This window comes from Remersonia thermophila, chromosome 1 (genome assembly GCF_042764415.1).
Source record: "Remersonia thermophila strain ATCC 22073 chromosome 1, whole genome shotgun sequence".
In the NCBI taxonomy this organism is placed as follows: domain Eukaryota; kingdom Fungi; phylum Ascomycota; class Sordariomycetes; order Sordariales; family Chaetomiaceae; genus Remersonia; species Remersonia thermophila.
The window spans coordinates 3,305,917-3,322,959 of NC_092217.1; the positions used below are offsets into that span (position 1 = coordinate 3,305,917).

The window sequence follows — 17,043 nt, forward strand, 5'->3', positions numbered from 1 at the left end:
TTCGAGCAGCAAAAAGGCCCAGATACTACAGGCAACAGAAAACATCGTCATCATCATCGCCATCCATCACCCACCCCGTCCCCGAAATGCAATCAACCTCTAAATCCAACCAGCAGAGTCGCCCATCCCGTTTTTCCTTCAGCCATCCATCCATCCGAACTTTTTCACTTTTTTTTTTTCTTTTCCGTCGCCCTTGGTTTTTTTTCTTCCGCTTTTTTTAACATCCCAAGATATGCAACCGGCCACCGCAAGAAAAAAAAAAAAAAACACCGAACGAAAAAAAATGACTGTATAATACACAAACACCCCCCGATATATCCCATCGGAAAGTCCTTGATGGCAGCGCACCCATCGTCAACCTTCGTTGCTTGGTCGACCACCTACCTGGCTAGGTGCGGCTAGTCAACTTCCCATCCGGGACTCTTTCAGGACCTGGCGCCGCCCCTCTTCTTGGGATTGCCCCTCTTCTTGCCATCACCACCGCCCGCAGCAGGCTTCTTCTTCTTCTTGTCCGTGCCCTCAATGTACCGCACCAGCTCGTCGATGGTGCGCGTGTTGAGATCTGGCGGGGGCGCCGTCTTGGCCACGTCCGCAGCGCCGCCGGCGGCCGCCGTCGAGGACGGTCCCGCGCCCGCCGCCGCGACGCCCACGCCCCGCGACGGGGCCAAGCGGTACCCGGCGCGCGCCCGACGAGCCTCGAGGTCCTTGGTCTGCTTGGCGATCGACACGGCGTTGGTGGTGAGCTGCTCGAGCCAGTGCTCCGCCTCCTTGGTGTTGCGGTCCTCGGGGCCGAGGATGGTGCGGAAGATGGTGTACGACTCGCGCATGCGGTCGACAGCCGCCTTGGCATCCTGGTCGAGGGCCAGCGCTTGCGCGAGCTGGAAGAGCACCGTCGCCGCGTTGACCGACTGGCGACCAAACGACGTCTCGCACACGCGGAGGGACTCCTCGAACCAGCGGCGCGACTCGTGGTACTCCTTGAGGGACTGCAGCATGACGGCGACGTTGTTGATGCTGGTGATGGAATCCGGGTGGTCCGCGCCGTAGATGACCTTCCAGACGGTGAGGGCGTGCTTGGCGAAGCCCAGGGCCAGCTTGGTCTGCCCGTTCTGGTGCAGGAAGAGGCTGAGGTTGAGGTAGTTGAGCACCGTCTCGGCCGAGTCGATGCCCGCCGTGCGCTCGCCCACCACGGCCGCCTTCTTGGCCAGATCCGCGGCCGCATCCTTGTGGTCCATCTGGACGTACAGCTGCGCGAGCGTCAGGTACATCTGCGCCACCTCGGGGTGCACGGGCCCGTAGATCTGCTCATGCAGCGACAGCGACTCGACCAGGAGGTCCTCGCCGAGCTTCCTCTGCCCCTGGTAGATGGAGAGCCGGCCGGCCTCAAGAGCCTCCTCGGACAGCGCGCTCCGAGGGCACGAGTCCTTGACGATGGGCACCATGTTGACAAAGTCGTCCGGGCTGAACGTGTGGGGGGTCGCCACGGGCGACGTGGCGGCCCCCGTCGGCGACCCCTCGCGGGCCTTCTTCTTGTTCTTCTTCTTGCTGCCCGTAGACTCGGCGGGTTGAGCCTGCTCCGCGGCCGCGGCCGCGGCCTGCTGCTGCGCGGCGAGCTCGGCCTCCGTCGGCGGGAAGAACTGGAACTTCTTGAACTGGATCTGCAGGCCCAGCTTCAGCGAGATCTCACGCAGCAGCTGCAGGTGGCGGTTCTCGTTCCACCAGCCGTCCGGCAGGGCGTAGCGGAAGCGGCGCGCCACCTCTTGCTGCAGCGCCTCGCGCAGGCTCTCGGGCGTCACCTTCTCGAAGGCGAGGTCGGCCTCGGCGAAGAGGCTGCGGTACGACTCGTCAATCTCGGCCACCGGCTTCGGGTTCAGCCCGGTGCCCAGGAGGCAGTTGAGGAGGTGCGAGAGGCACGACGACGCGAGCGGCAGCGGCAGCGTCTTAAGGTACTGGCGGGCAACGTGCTTGAAGCCGCGAGAGATCATCTCGCGGACGCACACCTCGCGGAAGCACGCGACGCGCTGGCCGTCGGCGAGAGAGGCCAGCTTGCCCAGGTAGCGCATGTTGATGCCGCGGCGGTGCAGCAGGGACGTGAGCGAGCGGCCGTCCATGGGGAAGCTGACGTCCGAATCCTGGAGGTCCTTGAGAAGCGAGGGGATGACGGTCTCGCGGAGGAAGCTGCACACCTCGCGGACCTCCTGCTCGTCCTTCGCCAGCTCCTCCTTCTCCTCCTCGGTCTGGGGGACCTGGCCGCTGAAGACGTCGGGGTTGAGGGCGAACTTGAAGCCCGACATGTCAACGCCGTCGTCCGATTTCTCGTCCTTCTCCTCGCCCTCCGCCGCCTCTTCGGTCTTCTCCGGGGCCGCCTCCTCGGTCCCATTCTCCTTGGTCTCCTGGGCCGTCTCCTCCTCCTTCGCCGCGCCCTCCTCGGCCTCCGTCTTGTTCTCCTTATCGGCCTCGTCGGCGCCCTCCTTGGCACCGTTCTCCTTATCCTTGGCCGCGCGCTTCGCCAGCTGAGAGCGGATAAACTCATGGGTCTTGCGCTTGTTCAGGATCTCGACGAGCTCAGGGCGCAGCACCGCCATCCGGTGGGGGTACTCGGCGCCCTCGTTGCCCGTCTCCTCGAGCCAAGCGATGTCGAGGGGCGTGATGCGGTACAGGTCAAGGACGTACTTGCGGCCGTCCGTGCCGAGCAGACCCTTGATCTCCACGCTCGCCTGCAGGTCGAACCGCTTGTTCTCCTTGTCCCACACGGGGTGCTTCTTGAGGTGCAGGACCTTGCCCAGCTTCTCGAAGGGCGCCTCGAAGGCTTCGTCGGCAGCGACGACATCCCTGCCGTCAACGGCGCCATAGTGAATCTGGTTCTCGCCCGGCTCGGGCTGCCTGAAGATGCCCGGCACGATGCTCTGGCCAACGATGCGCTTGCCGAGGTAGTCGACGACAACGGTTCCGGGGGTGTACAAGCCGTCGATGTCGAACTGGTTCACCAGCTTGACGCCGAGCACGTCCTTGCCCGTGGCCACGCGGGCAGCCTCGTCACCGCCCTCGCTCGTGAAGGTGCCGACGCCATCAGCGCCAAACGAGTAGAAGACGTTGTTGTAAACGAAGATCTGCGCGTCACGACCCTCCGTGGGGTTCAGCGGCGCCACCTCTCCCCGAGCCACGAGAACGGCGCCGCGAGCGGCGGCCTCGTTGTAGTCGGCAAAGAGCTTCGCCAGCAGGCGCTCCCGGAACACGCGGTCCTGGATGGTGTCCTTGGGCAGCTCCTTGGCCGACTGGAACTCCTCGTTCCAGTCCCGAAGCGAGTCTGTGTTCTCGGCGCCGCCCATCAGGAAGGTCTCCTGGGTCCGGGTCTGGTCGGCGACGTGGGTGCGCAGCGGCGACGTTGCCGGGGGGACGATCCACGGCGCCGACGGGAGCGTGTTCCCAACCTGGAGGACCGCCAGGTGGCCCTTGTTGGCCAGGTACTGCTGGTGCTCGTTATACGCGTTGGCAAAGGACGGCGAGATCTTCTCGAGGAGTGTGAAGAGGGAGTGGGCCGAGACACCCTTGGCGTCGGTCCGCGGGGTCGGGTTGAACCTGTCCTTGTTGGAATTGCTGACGAAGAAGCCGCCGACGTGGCCCGTGATGTGGAACTGCTCGCCCTCGTTGGTGGTGACGATGAGGTAGAGGAGGTGGCCCTTCTGGCGCCAGTGGGCCGGCGGCGGGTTCCAAGGCGAGACGGTCAACAGCTTGACCGTCTTGCACGGGGGCGGCGCGTCTTGGGGAAGAACCACCGACAGGTCAGGGGAAGCGCCGAAATCGTAGGGCTGCAGGTCCTTGTCGGCCTCGTTGGAGGCAACCGTCGCAACCTCGCTGAATATGGAGGTGCCGGCAAGGATGCCGTGGGCCGTGTCGGTCCTGTCGCCGGCGGCGCCAATCAGCTCGCGGATGCGCATGACGTGGATGCGCGCCTCCTTCTCGGTGTAGGGGTCCTCGACGAGGCGGAGCTCGGCGTCGGGGCCGAGGCCCTCGATATCCGAAATCTGGGCGAAGTCATTGAGGCGCTGGCCCTCATGCTCGAGGTGGAAACACGTGTATTGCACGGCGGAGGGGTGCTCGATGACGGATTGGCGGATCTCGTGGATCTGCTCAAGCGGGGAGACCTAGAGGCGGTTTAGAACCGGGACGGCGGCAGAAGCAACAGCAGCAGCAGCAGCAGCAGCAGCAGGATGATCTATTGCCAGGTCACACGTACCGGCAACTCCAACGGCTGAGAAGCATCGTGGGGCAGGACGATCTTGACGACAAAGGGGGCATCTGTAGGGGTGAGTCAGGCACCATGCTCTCATGGCGGCAGAGGGGTTCCGCGACATCATCGGGACGCACCTTCGGCCTGCTCGGCCTGCTCGGCCGCCTCAACTTCCGGCTGCGTTTCCGCGGGGTTTTCGGTCGGGGCGTCCTGCACGGCAGGAGTTTCGGAAGCCGGGTTGTCTAGAGAGGACGAAGCAACAACGAGGAGAGGGGTCTTGGGTTAGCGGGGGGTGGGGAGGGGAGGGGGGTCGGCACCCGGGGGAGGGAGGGGAGGGGGGAAGCCGACGCGGGCGGCCCCGAGCGAGCTTCGAGGTGATATGACGTACTGGTCGGCGCTTGGCCGTTGGGCTTCGTGTCCGCCATGGTAGAGGAAGAAAAGGACTAGACAGCCGGGAGGTGGGGGGGTGCTGCGAGCAAAGACGGAAGCAATTAGGGTCCAAGTATTACAAGGACGGAGGCCGGTCGACGGCGCAGCGTCTTGCTCTCTCGGAAGCCGTCAAGGCCGAAGGGAGGGGGAAAGAGGCAAAGACGCCGACGACGAAGAGCGGTGCACAGCGCCCGAAATACAGGAACCCAACGAAACGTACAGCAAGAAAACGGCTCAATGACTCAATTGGGCCGAGAAAGAATCCACTATGCTGCCGGAAACCTGGATCGAAGGAACGACAGCGGGGTTTGCGGTCCCGGGGGCGGTGGTTTGGGGGAGGAGGGTTGGTTTTGTTCGTTTTGTTGTTGAGGATTTCGAAGGTCTCTGAAACTTTTTTTTTTGAACTTTTTTTTTGTCCAACCCGCCACAACCCCATCGACCCTACCTCATGCATATCGAGGGGAAAAACGTTATCGATGCGGAGCTTCCGGCTCGGCACGACTCGGGATCGGAGACGCCAAGACGCAGGCTGGCCCGGGCTCCCCGGACCGAAGGCACTGGGCGCGCTAAGCTTGAAGAGGCAATGAGTAAATAGACGCGCGGCCCAGCGACGAATCACGGCGAAATGCGACGAGACGGGGACGTCGGGGGGGCATTTTTTGGGACGCACGCGACGTGACGCGCCGACCCGCCTTTTGCATCAGCGACTACATGAACATACACAGCATGCTGTAGCTCTTATGTTGCTTTTGCTCTTTCCATTATCAGCCAGTATCTTCCAGACGACGAGCTGATGGAGGACGGCTCGTCGGCGTCGACGTTGGCCAGGACCCATCGCGGCCGGCCGAGACGAAGCTCCTACGGGACTCCTGGGTCTGCAGCTGCTCCTACTACTGCTGCTGCTGCTGCTGCTGCTGCTGCATCGGAGCCATCCCAGCCTTGGACGGCCACCCGATGCCTTCGCCTGCTCCGGCCCCTGCTCGCCCATGTCGCGGCGCTCCGGAAGGACAAGGAGCGCCGGGCGCTGCTCGGAGCCCGACCTCCCGGTGGCTCCGCAGACCCGAAGCCCCGCCGGACCGTCCTCGGAAAACGCAGCTATCCGGGCTCTGACTCGGACTACGGCGACAAGAAACCCTGCCGAAAGTACTCGAGGAGGGGTGGACGCGGGAGGAGGCCGTCGACAACGACAACCAGCGAAGCCACCACGCCGCGGCCCGATGCGCAGCGTCAACGCCGCCAGCTGGGTCACAGAGCCCCACAGGACATCGTGGTCCCAACGCCGTTCCTTCGCCGCGTCCGAAGCAACCAGCCCTCGTCCCCCGCTCAGGCGCCGGAAGAGCCGTCCCCCGTGGAAGACCCCCCGGCTGGCCCCGGCCGGTGCAGCCACCTGGGATGCAGCGGCCGCCACAAGTGCGCGTTCGAGGTGGAGCTGAAGATGCAGATACGCCCGTCGACGAGCCCCGAGAGGCACGGGCTCTACGAGTCTGTGTTCAAGGCCTTTGACGCCATCCTGCGGGCCACGGCGCCTCCCAAGAAGCGCCAGGCCATGGCGGCGACGGGCCCAAGATCGCTGCTGGCCATGTGCCTTCGCAAGGTGCCCGAGTACATCGCGGGGATTGAGGAATGGGAGCGCCAGGAGAGCGAGGAGAAGGGAACCAAGACGGCCGTCCAAGGAGCCGGGGCCACGTTCGACGTCTACTCGGAGCTCGAGTCCCTCGGCACCATGGAGGGCTGGAGACACTTGTGCCTGTTGGTGCGGGCGCACGCCGTCAGCATCGTCCAAAACGCGGTCGCCGAGGGCTTATTTGAGGACGGCGTCACGGACGTTCTGATCCGGGTGTGTCTCGAGTACATGCGGCCGGCCGAGATCACGGGCCTCATCGACGCCTTTGTCGTCCGCCGCTACGCCAAACCCTTGCCTGGCGATGCTGCCTTCTTGGCCTCGCCGGCTCTCAGGCCGCTCCAGGTCCTTTTGCGCTGCGATGCTTGCGACGCGTCCATCATGCCGCGGACCCTAGCCCGCCTTCTTGCCAACGGCCTCCTGCCCGCCGACTGGGTCCTCAACAAGACCTTCCTGGCCATGTGGCCGGCCGCCATCCGCCAGATCACAAAGGACAAGCCCTGCCAGGGCGCCATGGACCTCCTCTCCGTCACGCTCGAGCTGCTCTGCAGCCTCGCGGCACCCCGGAAGCCGCGCGGCGTGCCCCAAACCCGGCTCCGAGGCGGCCCGCAAACCATCCTCATCGGCGCCGTCGCCACCCTCGGATCCGTCGTGCTCCTCAGCCAAGATGCTCCTTCATCGGCCAGCGACAGCACCGCAACCCGCACCGCCCTCCTCCGCCGAAGGGTCATCGACCTCATCACCGCCACCACCACCAACCTCAAGCGCAGCCACTCGGCCGGGCGCAAGCTCGGCTCCTACGTCCTCGCCCTCTGCTCGTTTCTCTCTCTCAACGAACAAGCCCCGCCGGGGGCCCTCGGCACGGCCTGGCGCGGCAGCGCCAACGAGGCCAAATCCCGCGATCCGCACCTTCTCCTCCAGTACGACGCGACCGTCGTCCTCGCAAGCGCCATGGCGCATCACTGCGCCCGCGGCACCGGGCTCGCGCCGCACGTGCATCTAGAGCAGCTCTGCGATCGCCTCGAAGACGCCGCGATGCTGCCGCCTGCCGCACTGGCAAGCGTGCGTGTTGATGCGGCGTTCCGGTTGGCCGAGCTTACGGGGGATTTGAGGGATTTGGATGCCGCTGAGGCGTTGATGAGGGCGAGGCAGCAGCAGCAGCAGGAGGAGGAGACGGTCGGTTCGGACGCGGGTAATACGGTGGCAATGGCGACGACGACGCCGAAGCGGGTGGGATGGATAGGAGGTGCCGGTGCCAGTACGAAGAGGGCAGCAGTTCGGGATGTAAAGGGGGGGAAGACGGCCGCCTCGTTTGCGGGTGTACGGTGGGATGATGGTATTAGTGAGTGGGTGGCTGCCACGCCAGGGAGTGAGATGCGGCCGCGTGGGCGGCCGGGGCTACGGTCAAGAGGGCGCGTGGACAGCGACGATGACGACCACAAGGAGAGAGAAGAAGAGGAGGCCTCGGAACTGGAGGATCACAGCGGGCCAGGATTGCAGTCGACGCCGATTTCGATGGACGACTCAGTCTCGGAAACGGATGACAACGATGACGACGACGACGACGACACAGGCACCGAATCGGATGCCGACATGGATGTTCTCTCTCCGGATACCGAGGTGTCGCCTGAGCCAACAAGTCGGTTGCCCAGCAATCCCTCATCGTCCAAAGCGAGGCAACATAAGCCGTGGGTGCTGCAACGAGGCAATCACAACCAGGAGAGCGACGATGACGACGCCGCGGACGAAAACAATCAGGAAAACAGGCCCCATCCGGGACAGCCGCAACGCAAATCCCTATCGCAAACGCCAACACCCGCCCAAACCGCATCAGCACCGGCAACATGTTCGAAACCATCAACCATCCAAAAGCGTCTTCTTCAGGTGCAACCCCGCCGGCTCTCCCGCCGGCTCGCCTGGGCAACCCACGACGAGCTGACGTTGGACGAGACGTCGGCATGCAAGGACGACGGCTACAATGACGACGACGACGACGACGACAGCCCCCGGACAAGGTCAACACAACGGCAGGCATCGAGCTGGCTGGCCGGGAAGCAGCCCGCCCGGTTTCGGCTCTTGTCAAGGAAGCCTGCCGGATGTTCTCGCGACGATCCATGCCGGAGCGGTGCCTCTGACGGCGGCAGCAGGAGCGGCAACTGCGGCAGAAGCGTGAAGAACCAAACCATCCGGAGCGGCGCTCGTGCCGGTAGCGGTAACAACAACAGCAGCAGCAGCAGCATCAACAATATCAGCAACGCTGGCGGTAGCACCAGCATGGTCAAGAAGAAGAGATTAACCCGGGCATCGCTGGTCCATCTCAGGTCCAGCACCGCCACCTCCACCGCCGCCACGAACCCCCATGGAAGAACAGCTGCTGCTGCTCCTCGACATTCTTTTCGCGGTGGTCATGATGATTCGTACGGCTACGGCTATGACGGAGACAGCGAGGATGAATTGAGTTTTATCTAGTCGGCTGCAACAGAACAGATGTTTTGATAGACAGGTTTTTTCTTTCTGTTTTTTGGTTCGTCAGAATACCCTGTACGTCCTACATGCTGTAATTACAGTACTGGTGTTCAAAATAAGATGATACCCAGTCATCCTCTTGCTTCCTTACCCGGTAGATTCGTTTGTGTTACATTCCATGTGTTGAACAGGTGGGTTGTGGGCTGTCATGAGGGGTCGTTGCGGGGAAGAGGATCCAGGAGAATGACACGCCTCCATGCAATGCCGTGCCATGCCATGCTATGTCATGCCATGTTGTTTCCCTCGTGGTAGGCTCAAGACGGTGAGCTCATGGGGGTCTGATGGTGATACGCTTGCTAGAACGTTCCGTCCTGCCCATGGCACCGACACCCTACGTCCTGGGTGGGTGATTTAGTGGTTCGGTATCTCAATGTGGTCAAGAACGAAAGGGTGTGGGATCGATCGGATCCTTGGTACGGACGAATGGACGAAGAAGAGAACTTTCTCCATGGATGCCCTTGCGTTGATTGTCTTCTCCACCTCCCCGCGTCGTGACCCAACGTTGCCGGTCGTCTACGGTACAGCAGCACCCTGGAATCCATCCCCCGAGGTTTGTCTGATAAGGAGCATCATCTCTTGAGCTGCCTGACGGATGTGCTGCGGAATGGACCGTACCAATGCCGTCCTCTTCCAGCAGCAGATTGGGGCGCACGAATCATGCACCTCGCATGGGAGTATGGCGCGCCACTTCGTGCCATGCTTGCAGAAACTCCACAGCTATGGAGCACGCAATAATATAGTGTGGTGGATCGTGAAACTTGGGGATCTCGCGGCTTTTGCCCGCGTTCGAAGTGATGCCCGGCAAGTTTAGGCGAGAGGCCAAGGGTTTGCGTGTTCCTCTACTACGGCGCTGTACTATAAGTACAGGGCGGTGCTGATGGATGAGGATACCAAAGGGGGACGGCATCCCAACGTAGGACCCTCCGTATCCTGGCCGCTTTCGCACGACACATGGACCGAGCAGAGCGTTCCAGAATGCCAGAAGGAGCACAACGGAACACCGAGCACCGTTATCTCCCAGGAGAGGGCGGCGTGAGAGAAGCCGTGCGTGATGCGTCCAGGCAAATTTCGTTTGCGTTTGGTCGTGCCGCTCGCCCAAGACGGGACGGGAGGGTTGGCGCGCTCACACCGCCGGCATCCCGTCTCGATTTGCGCTCCCTCCATGATTCAAGGGAGAGCCGCACACGGCATGCCGAAGAAGAGCGGGCAAAGCGAAATGCATATCCGCACAGCACATTGCCGTCATTCGGCACCCAGGTACATACTATACGCAGTAGTACGCAGTACACAGTACACTGCTTCGGCAGGGACAGGCACCCGAGACAGGACCTGGATGATCCATCAAGATGGCTTCAGGGCCTAAAAAGTTGGGATGAGCGCTAGCTATCGCCACCCGGGATCGGGATCGGGCCCGTCTTTTCTCTCCCACGTGTCCCCGATAGATGGCTGCGCACGGTTCTTAGTCGCTGCTGCTGCTGCTGCTGCTGCTGCTGCTGCTGCTGCTGCTGGCTGGCTGGCTGGCTGGCTGGACTCACACATCGCCCACGTACACAGCAGTACTGCCTGTTGGATCCGATGTCGAAAACACAAACACCCAACGGGGACGCCAGCTGCGGGAGATCGGCGGCGAGATGCCGGCGGGTTGGCAATAACGCCGGCGTCAGAGACGTTGGGACGTCTTGCCGCACTTTTAATTTCCCTCTCTTTTTGCAGTCCATCGCGTGGTGGGCTGGCAGGGTTGGCTTTCCATGTCAACCGTCTCCAAGATGGCCCCGCCAAGAGAGATCAACCGAAGGGATCTTCCATCGTTCAGGTCGGTGCAAAGACAGCCTCGGGGACTGTATGGAGCAGAGAGGCAGGAACAAGAACGTCTAGATTGTTGTGTAACCCCTCCCATGTCTTGATCTCGCTATGCCTCTCCGACCGTCTCCGATGCCGTGCTGTTGTTGGAGGGCGTTTGTTGATGGCAGCGCAACCAGGGAAAAGTGCCCTCCCCTCGTTCGTTTACGTCGTTCATGCGTGACAAGCGTTTCAGACGCCGACCAATCAAGCCCCCCGCCCTGGCAGTTTGAAGCCCCGGGTCAGGTCCCATCGCTCGGCAGGGCGACGTCTTGGCAATCGATTGGCAGACTCGAGCCCTGCCTCAGGTGCCGGCGGATGCAACCTGCTGCGGACGGGCGATCCACAGCCAGTGGAAGCGGGTGCCCGCTCGACCGATGGAGCGAGGGCTAAGCCTTGGGCCTGGCGTGTGGTGTGTCGACGGATGCGTGTTCACGTCGTGTGTGTGTGTGGGTTTCCGTCTCTCCCGTCTCGGCTCTGAGACAGAGCTTTGCCTATGCACCTGGGCTTGTCGCGCGATTTCCAAACCGGCCTGCGCCGTGGCGGCATCTAGACTGGAGAGGCAGGCATGCGGGCGTCTCACTTCACTTACATGTCTTTGAGGCAAGACAAGCAGCGTAGCTGACGGAGCATGCCTCGGTAGTGTACCCCAGGTATGCTACCAAGCGTAACGTTAACTAAGTTAATTTTAATGCATCAAGAAAGTGACATCCGAAGCTCAACCCCTGCCCAGAAAGTTTGCCCCCCCCGGCTCCGCCCGAGCTTTCCATCGAGGAAGGAACCCCAAGCCGCAGGATCCACGAGAGGGGCAGCGCAGTCCGGATGAACACCCCCCCTTCATCTGCAGGAACCGCTTCGTCCGGGGTGGCCGCTTGTTCTTTCAACCTCTCTCTCTTTCTCACACACATACTCACACATACAGACACATCCTCCCATTCTTTTGGGCCGATCTTTGCTGCTTGAGGTGGGTTGGTATTCCGGGATTCTTTCATTCTTTCAGTTCTCGGGCCGTTCTCTTCTGCTCTTCCGCTTCTTCATCTTCGGTACCGTCCAGGCCCTTTTTTTTTTTTTTTGTTGCCTTCATCTAGGCCCAAGCCCCCACCAAAGTCTCCCACCGGATACCACCACCGAAAGGAATCCTCGGCTCCCGCTGGTTGTATCTTCACACCATCTTTTGGACGTTGGACAGCACACACAGAGGCAGCACATCCACTCTTTCTTCGGGGTATTGGATTCGGCGTTATGACCAGGTGACAACAATACGGTCAAATTACCACCTTACGTAGCCAGCACAAAGACGACGACGACGACGACGACGACGACTTCCAAGTTGTTTCCTCCGGCCTTGACACACCTTTCTTCGTTTCCTTCCACCTGACCGGACTGCCCGACTTCGATCCCCGAAAGTAACTCGGCAGGTCCCGAAAAGAGTTGTTGACTGTGCCTTCATTTGGACTTTTTATTTCTGGGAAACGCTTTGACAGCGTCCGGCAACGACATCGCTGAACAATTCGATTCTTTTACGCGGCATCGGCATCCATCCCCAAACGTCGTCAAACCCGGTTAGGGTTGGTTCTGGAACAGCGGCGGATTTCTAAAACCAGCCATCTCAGAACAGAATGTCTGCTCCGCCAAGTACGACTGCGGCTGCGGCTCCGGCACAGGCCGGACCGCCGGGCGGTGGCGCTGGAGGGGCCCCAGGCGGTGCCGGAGGCGGCGGCGGCGGCGGCGGAGGCGGTGCACCGGGAGCTTCGGCGGCGGCAGCGACCAAGTCCAGCCTGAATCCCGAGGACGTCCACGAGATGCTCTCGCACTACCTGCTGCTCGTGCTGGGCGGCATCGCGGCGATACTGCTCGCCTACCGCCTGACCATGCTCGTGGTGCGCTACGTGCGGACGGTGGCGTGCCTCAACAACGACAAGCAACGCTACTTTGCCATGCCCAACGAGACGCACTCCTGGTTCAAGCGCAACATCCAGTACGCCCCCATCTTCCGCAAGCGCCACAACCGCGAGTTCCAGCTCAGCTCCGCCCTCAACATGGGCACCCTTCCCACGCGCCTCCAGCTCGTCTTCTTGCTCGGCTACCTGGCCACCAACGTGGCCTTCTGCGTCATCACCATCGACTGGTCGGGCCCGTTCCGCCAGGTGGCCAGCCTCGTCCGCAACCGCACGGGCTATCTCGCCGTTGTCAACATGATCCCGCTGTTCATCATGGCCGGGCGTAACAACCCGCTGATCCCGCTGCTGGGCATGTCCTTCGACACGTTTAACCTCCTCCACCGCTGGCTGGGCCGCATCGTCATGCTGGAGAGCGTCGCCCATACCCTGGCCTTCCTCATCAGCAACGCCTCGGCCAACGGCTGGGCCGCGGCTTTCAACACCACCTTCAAGGCGCCCTTCTTGATGTGGGGTTTCATCGTAAGCCCCGTCTCCTGTCGGCCCCATCGTTTGTCGTGCTCTAACCCAAGCAGGCCACGTGCGCCTTCGTCGCCATTTGCTTCCAAGCGGCCAGCTTGTTCCGGCACGCCTACTACGAGACGTTCAAGCTGGCGCACATCGCCCTCGCCATCCTGTCCATCCTCGGCCTGTGGTACCACCTGGACCTCAAGTCCCTCCCGTCGATCCGCTACCTGTACGCCACCGTCGCCGTCTGGATCCTCGAGCGCCTCGCCCGCTTCGCCCGCATCGCCTACCGCAACATCGGCGCCGGCGGCACCCGCACCCTCGTCGAGGCCTTGCCCGGCGGCGCGTGCCGCGTCACCGTCACCATGGCCCGCCCCTGGCAGTTCCGTCCGGGCCAGCACGCGTACCTGTACATGCCCACCGTGGGGTTCTGGCAGTCGCACCCCTTTACCGTGGCCTGGAGCGACGACGGCGACCACCACGCCGACCCGGGCGCGGACAAGCTGCCCATCTCGCGCCAGGACCTGACCAAGAAGACCACGCTCTCGTTTGTCATCCGCGGCCGGACGGGCTTCACGGGCGCGCTGTACACCCAGGCCGCGTCCCGCCCCGACGGCAAGATGATCACGCGCTGCTTCGTCGAGGGCCCGTACCGCGGGTCCAGCCGCCTGCACTCGTACGGCACCGTCATGCTGTTTGCCGGCGGCGTGGGCGTCACGCAGGCCGTCCCCCACGTGCGGGAGCTGGTCGACGGGTTCGCCAAGGGCACCGTCGCGACGCGCCGCGTCGTCATGGTCTGGTCGATCCAGTCGCCCGAGCACCTCGAGTGGATCCGCCCCTGGATGACCGAGGTGCTGGCCATGCCCCGGCGCAGGGAGGTGCTCAAGATCCTGCTGTTTGTGAGCCGGCCGAGGTCGACCAAGGAGATTCACAGCCCCAGCTCGACGGTGCAGATGTTCCCGGGCAGGCCAAACATTGAGACGCTGCTGGGCATGGAAATGGAGAATCAGATCGGCACGATGGCGGTGACGGTTTGCGGGCCGGGCGCCTTGAGCGATGATGTCAGGAGGGCGGTGAGGAATCGGCAGTACCAGGGCGACGTGGATTTCGTCGAGGAGGCGTTCTCGTGGTAAATGGGAGAGAGTGAGTGTGTGTGTATAAAGAGGGGAAGAATCGATTTTCTTTTCAGAACATCGAAGGGGAAAGGAGAAATACCGTACGGATCTAGATGGCGTCCATGATGGGGGTTGGGTCGGTATGTCGGGTTGGATCTTGTTTTTTTCGTTGACTCGGGTCAGTTTCAGTTTTGGGGGGGACTCCTAGGAGGCCATCCCGTGTTTCTTCTTGTATGTACCTTTTGTATTTGCATTGTTGGGTGGCCCGCGGAGTTTTGAGCGGTCCGTATATATTTCTTGATGCTATTTGCTACTTGCTTCCTCAGGAGTTATCATGGCGTATGCGAGCTCACAGATGTGGTTGAGTGCCTACATTGCTACAATGCTACTACCCAGTACTCAAAGATTGTGTAGGGAATTTGCACCAGAGACTCGAGATGACCTAGACTACACCGTAACAACCTAAAACGGCATGCTTACCAGGTTGGTCGGGTTTTGAGAACTCCCGCCAGGTATGTATAACTCTATCTTCGAGGGAAAGGCTAGGAGGCTCAATATCATCGTCATCTCCAAGACTTCATCCTCCAGAGTTTCCACACTCTTGACAACTTGAACATGACCTACTGCATGAATGGAAGTTGGGCGCTGGGGGGGGGGGGGGGGGGGGAGGGGGCCAGGGAAACACTCCTGGTCCTTCTTGGGCATTCCGGAAACTCTGGTCCAGCCCCCTTGTTCAGGCTGTCAGCAGCCGACCCCGCGGCCCCGCCTCCCCCCCCCCCCCCCCGCATGCCACGCATTCCAGGCCTGTTCACTGACGTCGCCTGCCAGGCGGCTTGTTATCAGTGGCCCGGCTGGGTGCCAGAGGTGGATGGGGCGCTCCATTTCTACCCATGACGAGCGACGGGCTTCACGTGGTCCTCCTCCTGGAATCACGACGTCCATTTCCGTCCATCATTCCCCTAAACCGAACCAAACCGAATTGGCTTTCTTTGCATCAAAAGAACCACCTTCTCCCTAGCTACCTATTCCAGGCTCCCCGTGTAGGTAGTTTTGACCGGCCTTGCGCAACGGGAGCCGCACGCTGTGCTACCACGAGCCCCTGTCCCAGCTCCTCTCAGGCCCTCTCGTCTAGATCGTCTGCGGGGTCTTGTTAGACATTACGCAGCCGTTGTCCGCCAGATCTCTCACTCATCGGGGATCGCCTTCTCTCCGCCGAGCCTCTTGTTCTTTTATCTGCCATACCTTATTTTTGACCTCGTCGCTAGGCCTGGTCTTTGCACCGCTGGCCTTCCGCCCCTAAACCAACCTTCTCGTACGCCCTGAGCCCTCCCAAGCACTTGCATCCTCCGTCCGAGATCCATAAGCTTTCCTCCCCCTTTCCCGGCCTGGTCCGCCACGCCTAGCCCCAGGCATCCCCATCCCGTCTCATCGGGCCGCTCCAAAAGCACCGCTCCCTCCAGACGTCCGCTCATCACCCACGTCACGCCCACGGCTTTTTGCGGAGGGGCCCAGCGGTTGCGTCGCCGGTACCTCGCGGCACCGGGCAGGCGAAGAGGCTCTCGTAGACCGAAAGCTGCGGGACTGGCTGCGGGCCTTGAACTCTGGGGCTTCTCGAACACAACGAACGACTGATATACGGATCCGTAAGACGACATACGATTCTAGAGACCCTCACCACCCAGATCGCTTTCTCCCTGGCTCAGAACAACACCAGGCACCATGGGTCTCGTGTACAACGTCTACCTCAACTGCGCCACCATCTACGGCTGCAAGCGCTGCAAAACCCATCTCGCCGACCATGACGAAATCATCAGCCGAGTACGTCGTCTTCTTCGTCTCCCTTCCCCTTTTCCCTTTCCCTTCCCCTTCCCTTCTCCGCCTATGATCGCTTGGCCGAACCTCCCGCTCACGCCTCTCTTCCTGCCCGCCCCGCACCCCCCTCCTCGCGGCGGCCTCCCTCCCCCCCTTCCCTTGCAAAACAGAACTTCCGCGGTCAGCACGGAAAAGCCTACCTCTTCAACACGGTCGTCAACGTCGACTGCGGCGAGCCCGCCGAGCGCAACATGACGACGGGCCGGCACGTGGTGCGCGACATCATGTGCCGCAGCTGCGGGCAGATCGTCGGGTGGAAGTACGACAAGGCCTACGAGACGAGCGAGAAGTACAAGGAGGGCAAGTTTATCCTCGAGGCGGAGCTGCTGTGCACCGTGAACTAGGGTTGGCTACCTTGGGTTGGCTAGATGGGCTGGATTGGACGAGATGGACCAGGTGAAGAGGGTCGAGGAGTGACTTTGGGGTTTGTTTTGCCTTGTTGTTCTTGTTGTTCCTAGTACTTTGTTTGTTTTGTTTTGTTTTTACACACAAGGATCGGTTCGGAACTGGAGGGAGTTGGGAGGGGGAAATGGATGGATGGAGGGATGGAGGGATGGAGGCAAGGGAGTGTGATATTTATCAACCTGTCAAAACGTCTTGATGAAATTGCATCCACCGCTCGGGAGATGATCCAGCCGGCGACGCAAGCTTTCATGAGAGGCCCAAAGATCAAAAGTGGCGAAAAATTGTGGCGAAAAGAGAAAAGGACGAACATGCTCCAACATGGCAACGAGAAACCCCAATGACTGACTGACCCAATGAATCTTCCCCGACCCAACCTAGGAGATGAACCCTCTGAAACCCACCCAACGCCCTTAGCATGAACGAAAACGAAAAAGAAAAAAAAATGCACTATGCCGTCCTCCATGCCGATCCAAATCTCGCCCCCGGAAACCGGTATCGCACCAAACCCTCGCTAGACCCGACCCGGCCAGGCCAGGCCTCCTCCAGGATAGAATAGATACACACACACCAGCGACGGCCCCCCGTCGCCGGTGCCGATAC

At 61.5% G+C, this 17,043-nt stretch overlaps 4 protein-coding genes across 4 annotated transcripts; 3 read left to right on the forward strand and 1 right to left on the reverse strand.

Moving 5' to 3' along the window:
* Positions 1–425: 425 nt before the first annotated feature.
* Positions 426–4,656, reverse strand: VTJ83DRAFT_928 (uncharacterized protein; the record flags this gene model as incomplete). Its single annotated transcript, XM_071014625.1, has 4 exons — positions 426–4,145; positions 4,238–4,299; positions 4,369–4,473; positions 4,620–4,656. The coding sequence occupies 4 exons, from the start codon at positions 4,654–4,656 to the stop codon at positions 426–428; spliced, it is 3,924 nt and encodes a 1,307-aa protein (XP_070870281.1).
* A 797-nt stretch (positions 4,657–5,453) lies between these two features.
* On the forward strand, positions 5,454–8,750 carry VTJ83DRAFT_929 (uncharacterized protein; the record flags this gene model as incomplete). The annotated part of the gene is made up of 1 exon (XM_071014626.1): positions 5,454–8,750. One exon carries the CDS (start codon positions 5,454–5,456, stop codon positions 8,748–8,750), a length of 3,297 nt encoding a protein of 1,098 aa, XP_070870282.1.
* A 3,515-nt stretch (positions 8,751–12,265) lies between these two features.
* VTJ83DRAFT_930 (uncharacterized protein) lies at positions 12,266–14,184 on the forward strand (the record flags this gene model as incomplete). Its single annotated transcript, XM_071014628.1, has 2 exons — positions 12,266–13,066; positions 13,120–14,184. The coding sequence occupies 2 exons, from the start codon at positions 12,266–12,268 to the stop codon at positions 14,182–14,184; spliced, it is 1,866 nt and encodes a 621-aa protein (XP_070870283.1).
* A 1,701-nt stretch (positions 14,185–15,885) lies between these two features.
* Positions 15,886–16,382, forward strand: VTJ83DRAFT_931 (uncharacterized protein; the record flags this gene model as incomplete). Its single annotated transcript, XM_071014629.1, has 2 exons — positions 15,886–15,984; positions 16,149–16,382. The coding sequence occupies 2 exons, from the start codon at positions 15,886–15,888 to the stop codon at positions 16,380–16,382; spliced, it is 333 nt and encodes a 110-aa protein (XP_070870284.1).
* Positions 16,383–17,043: the final 661 nt, after the last annotated feature.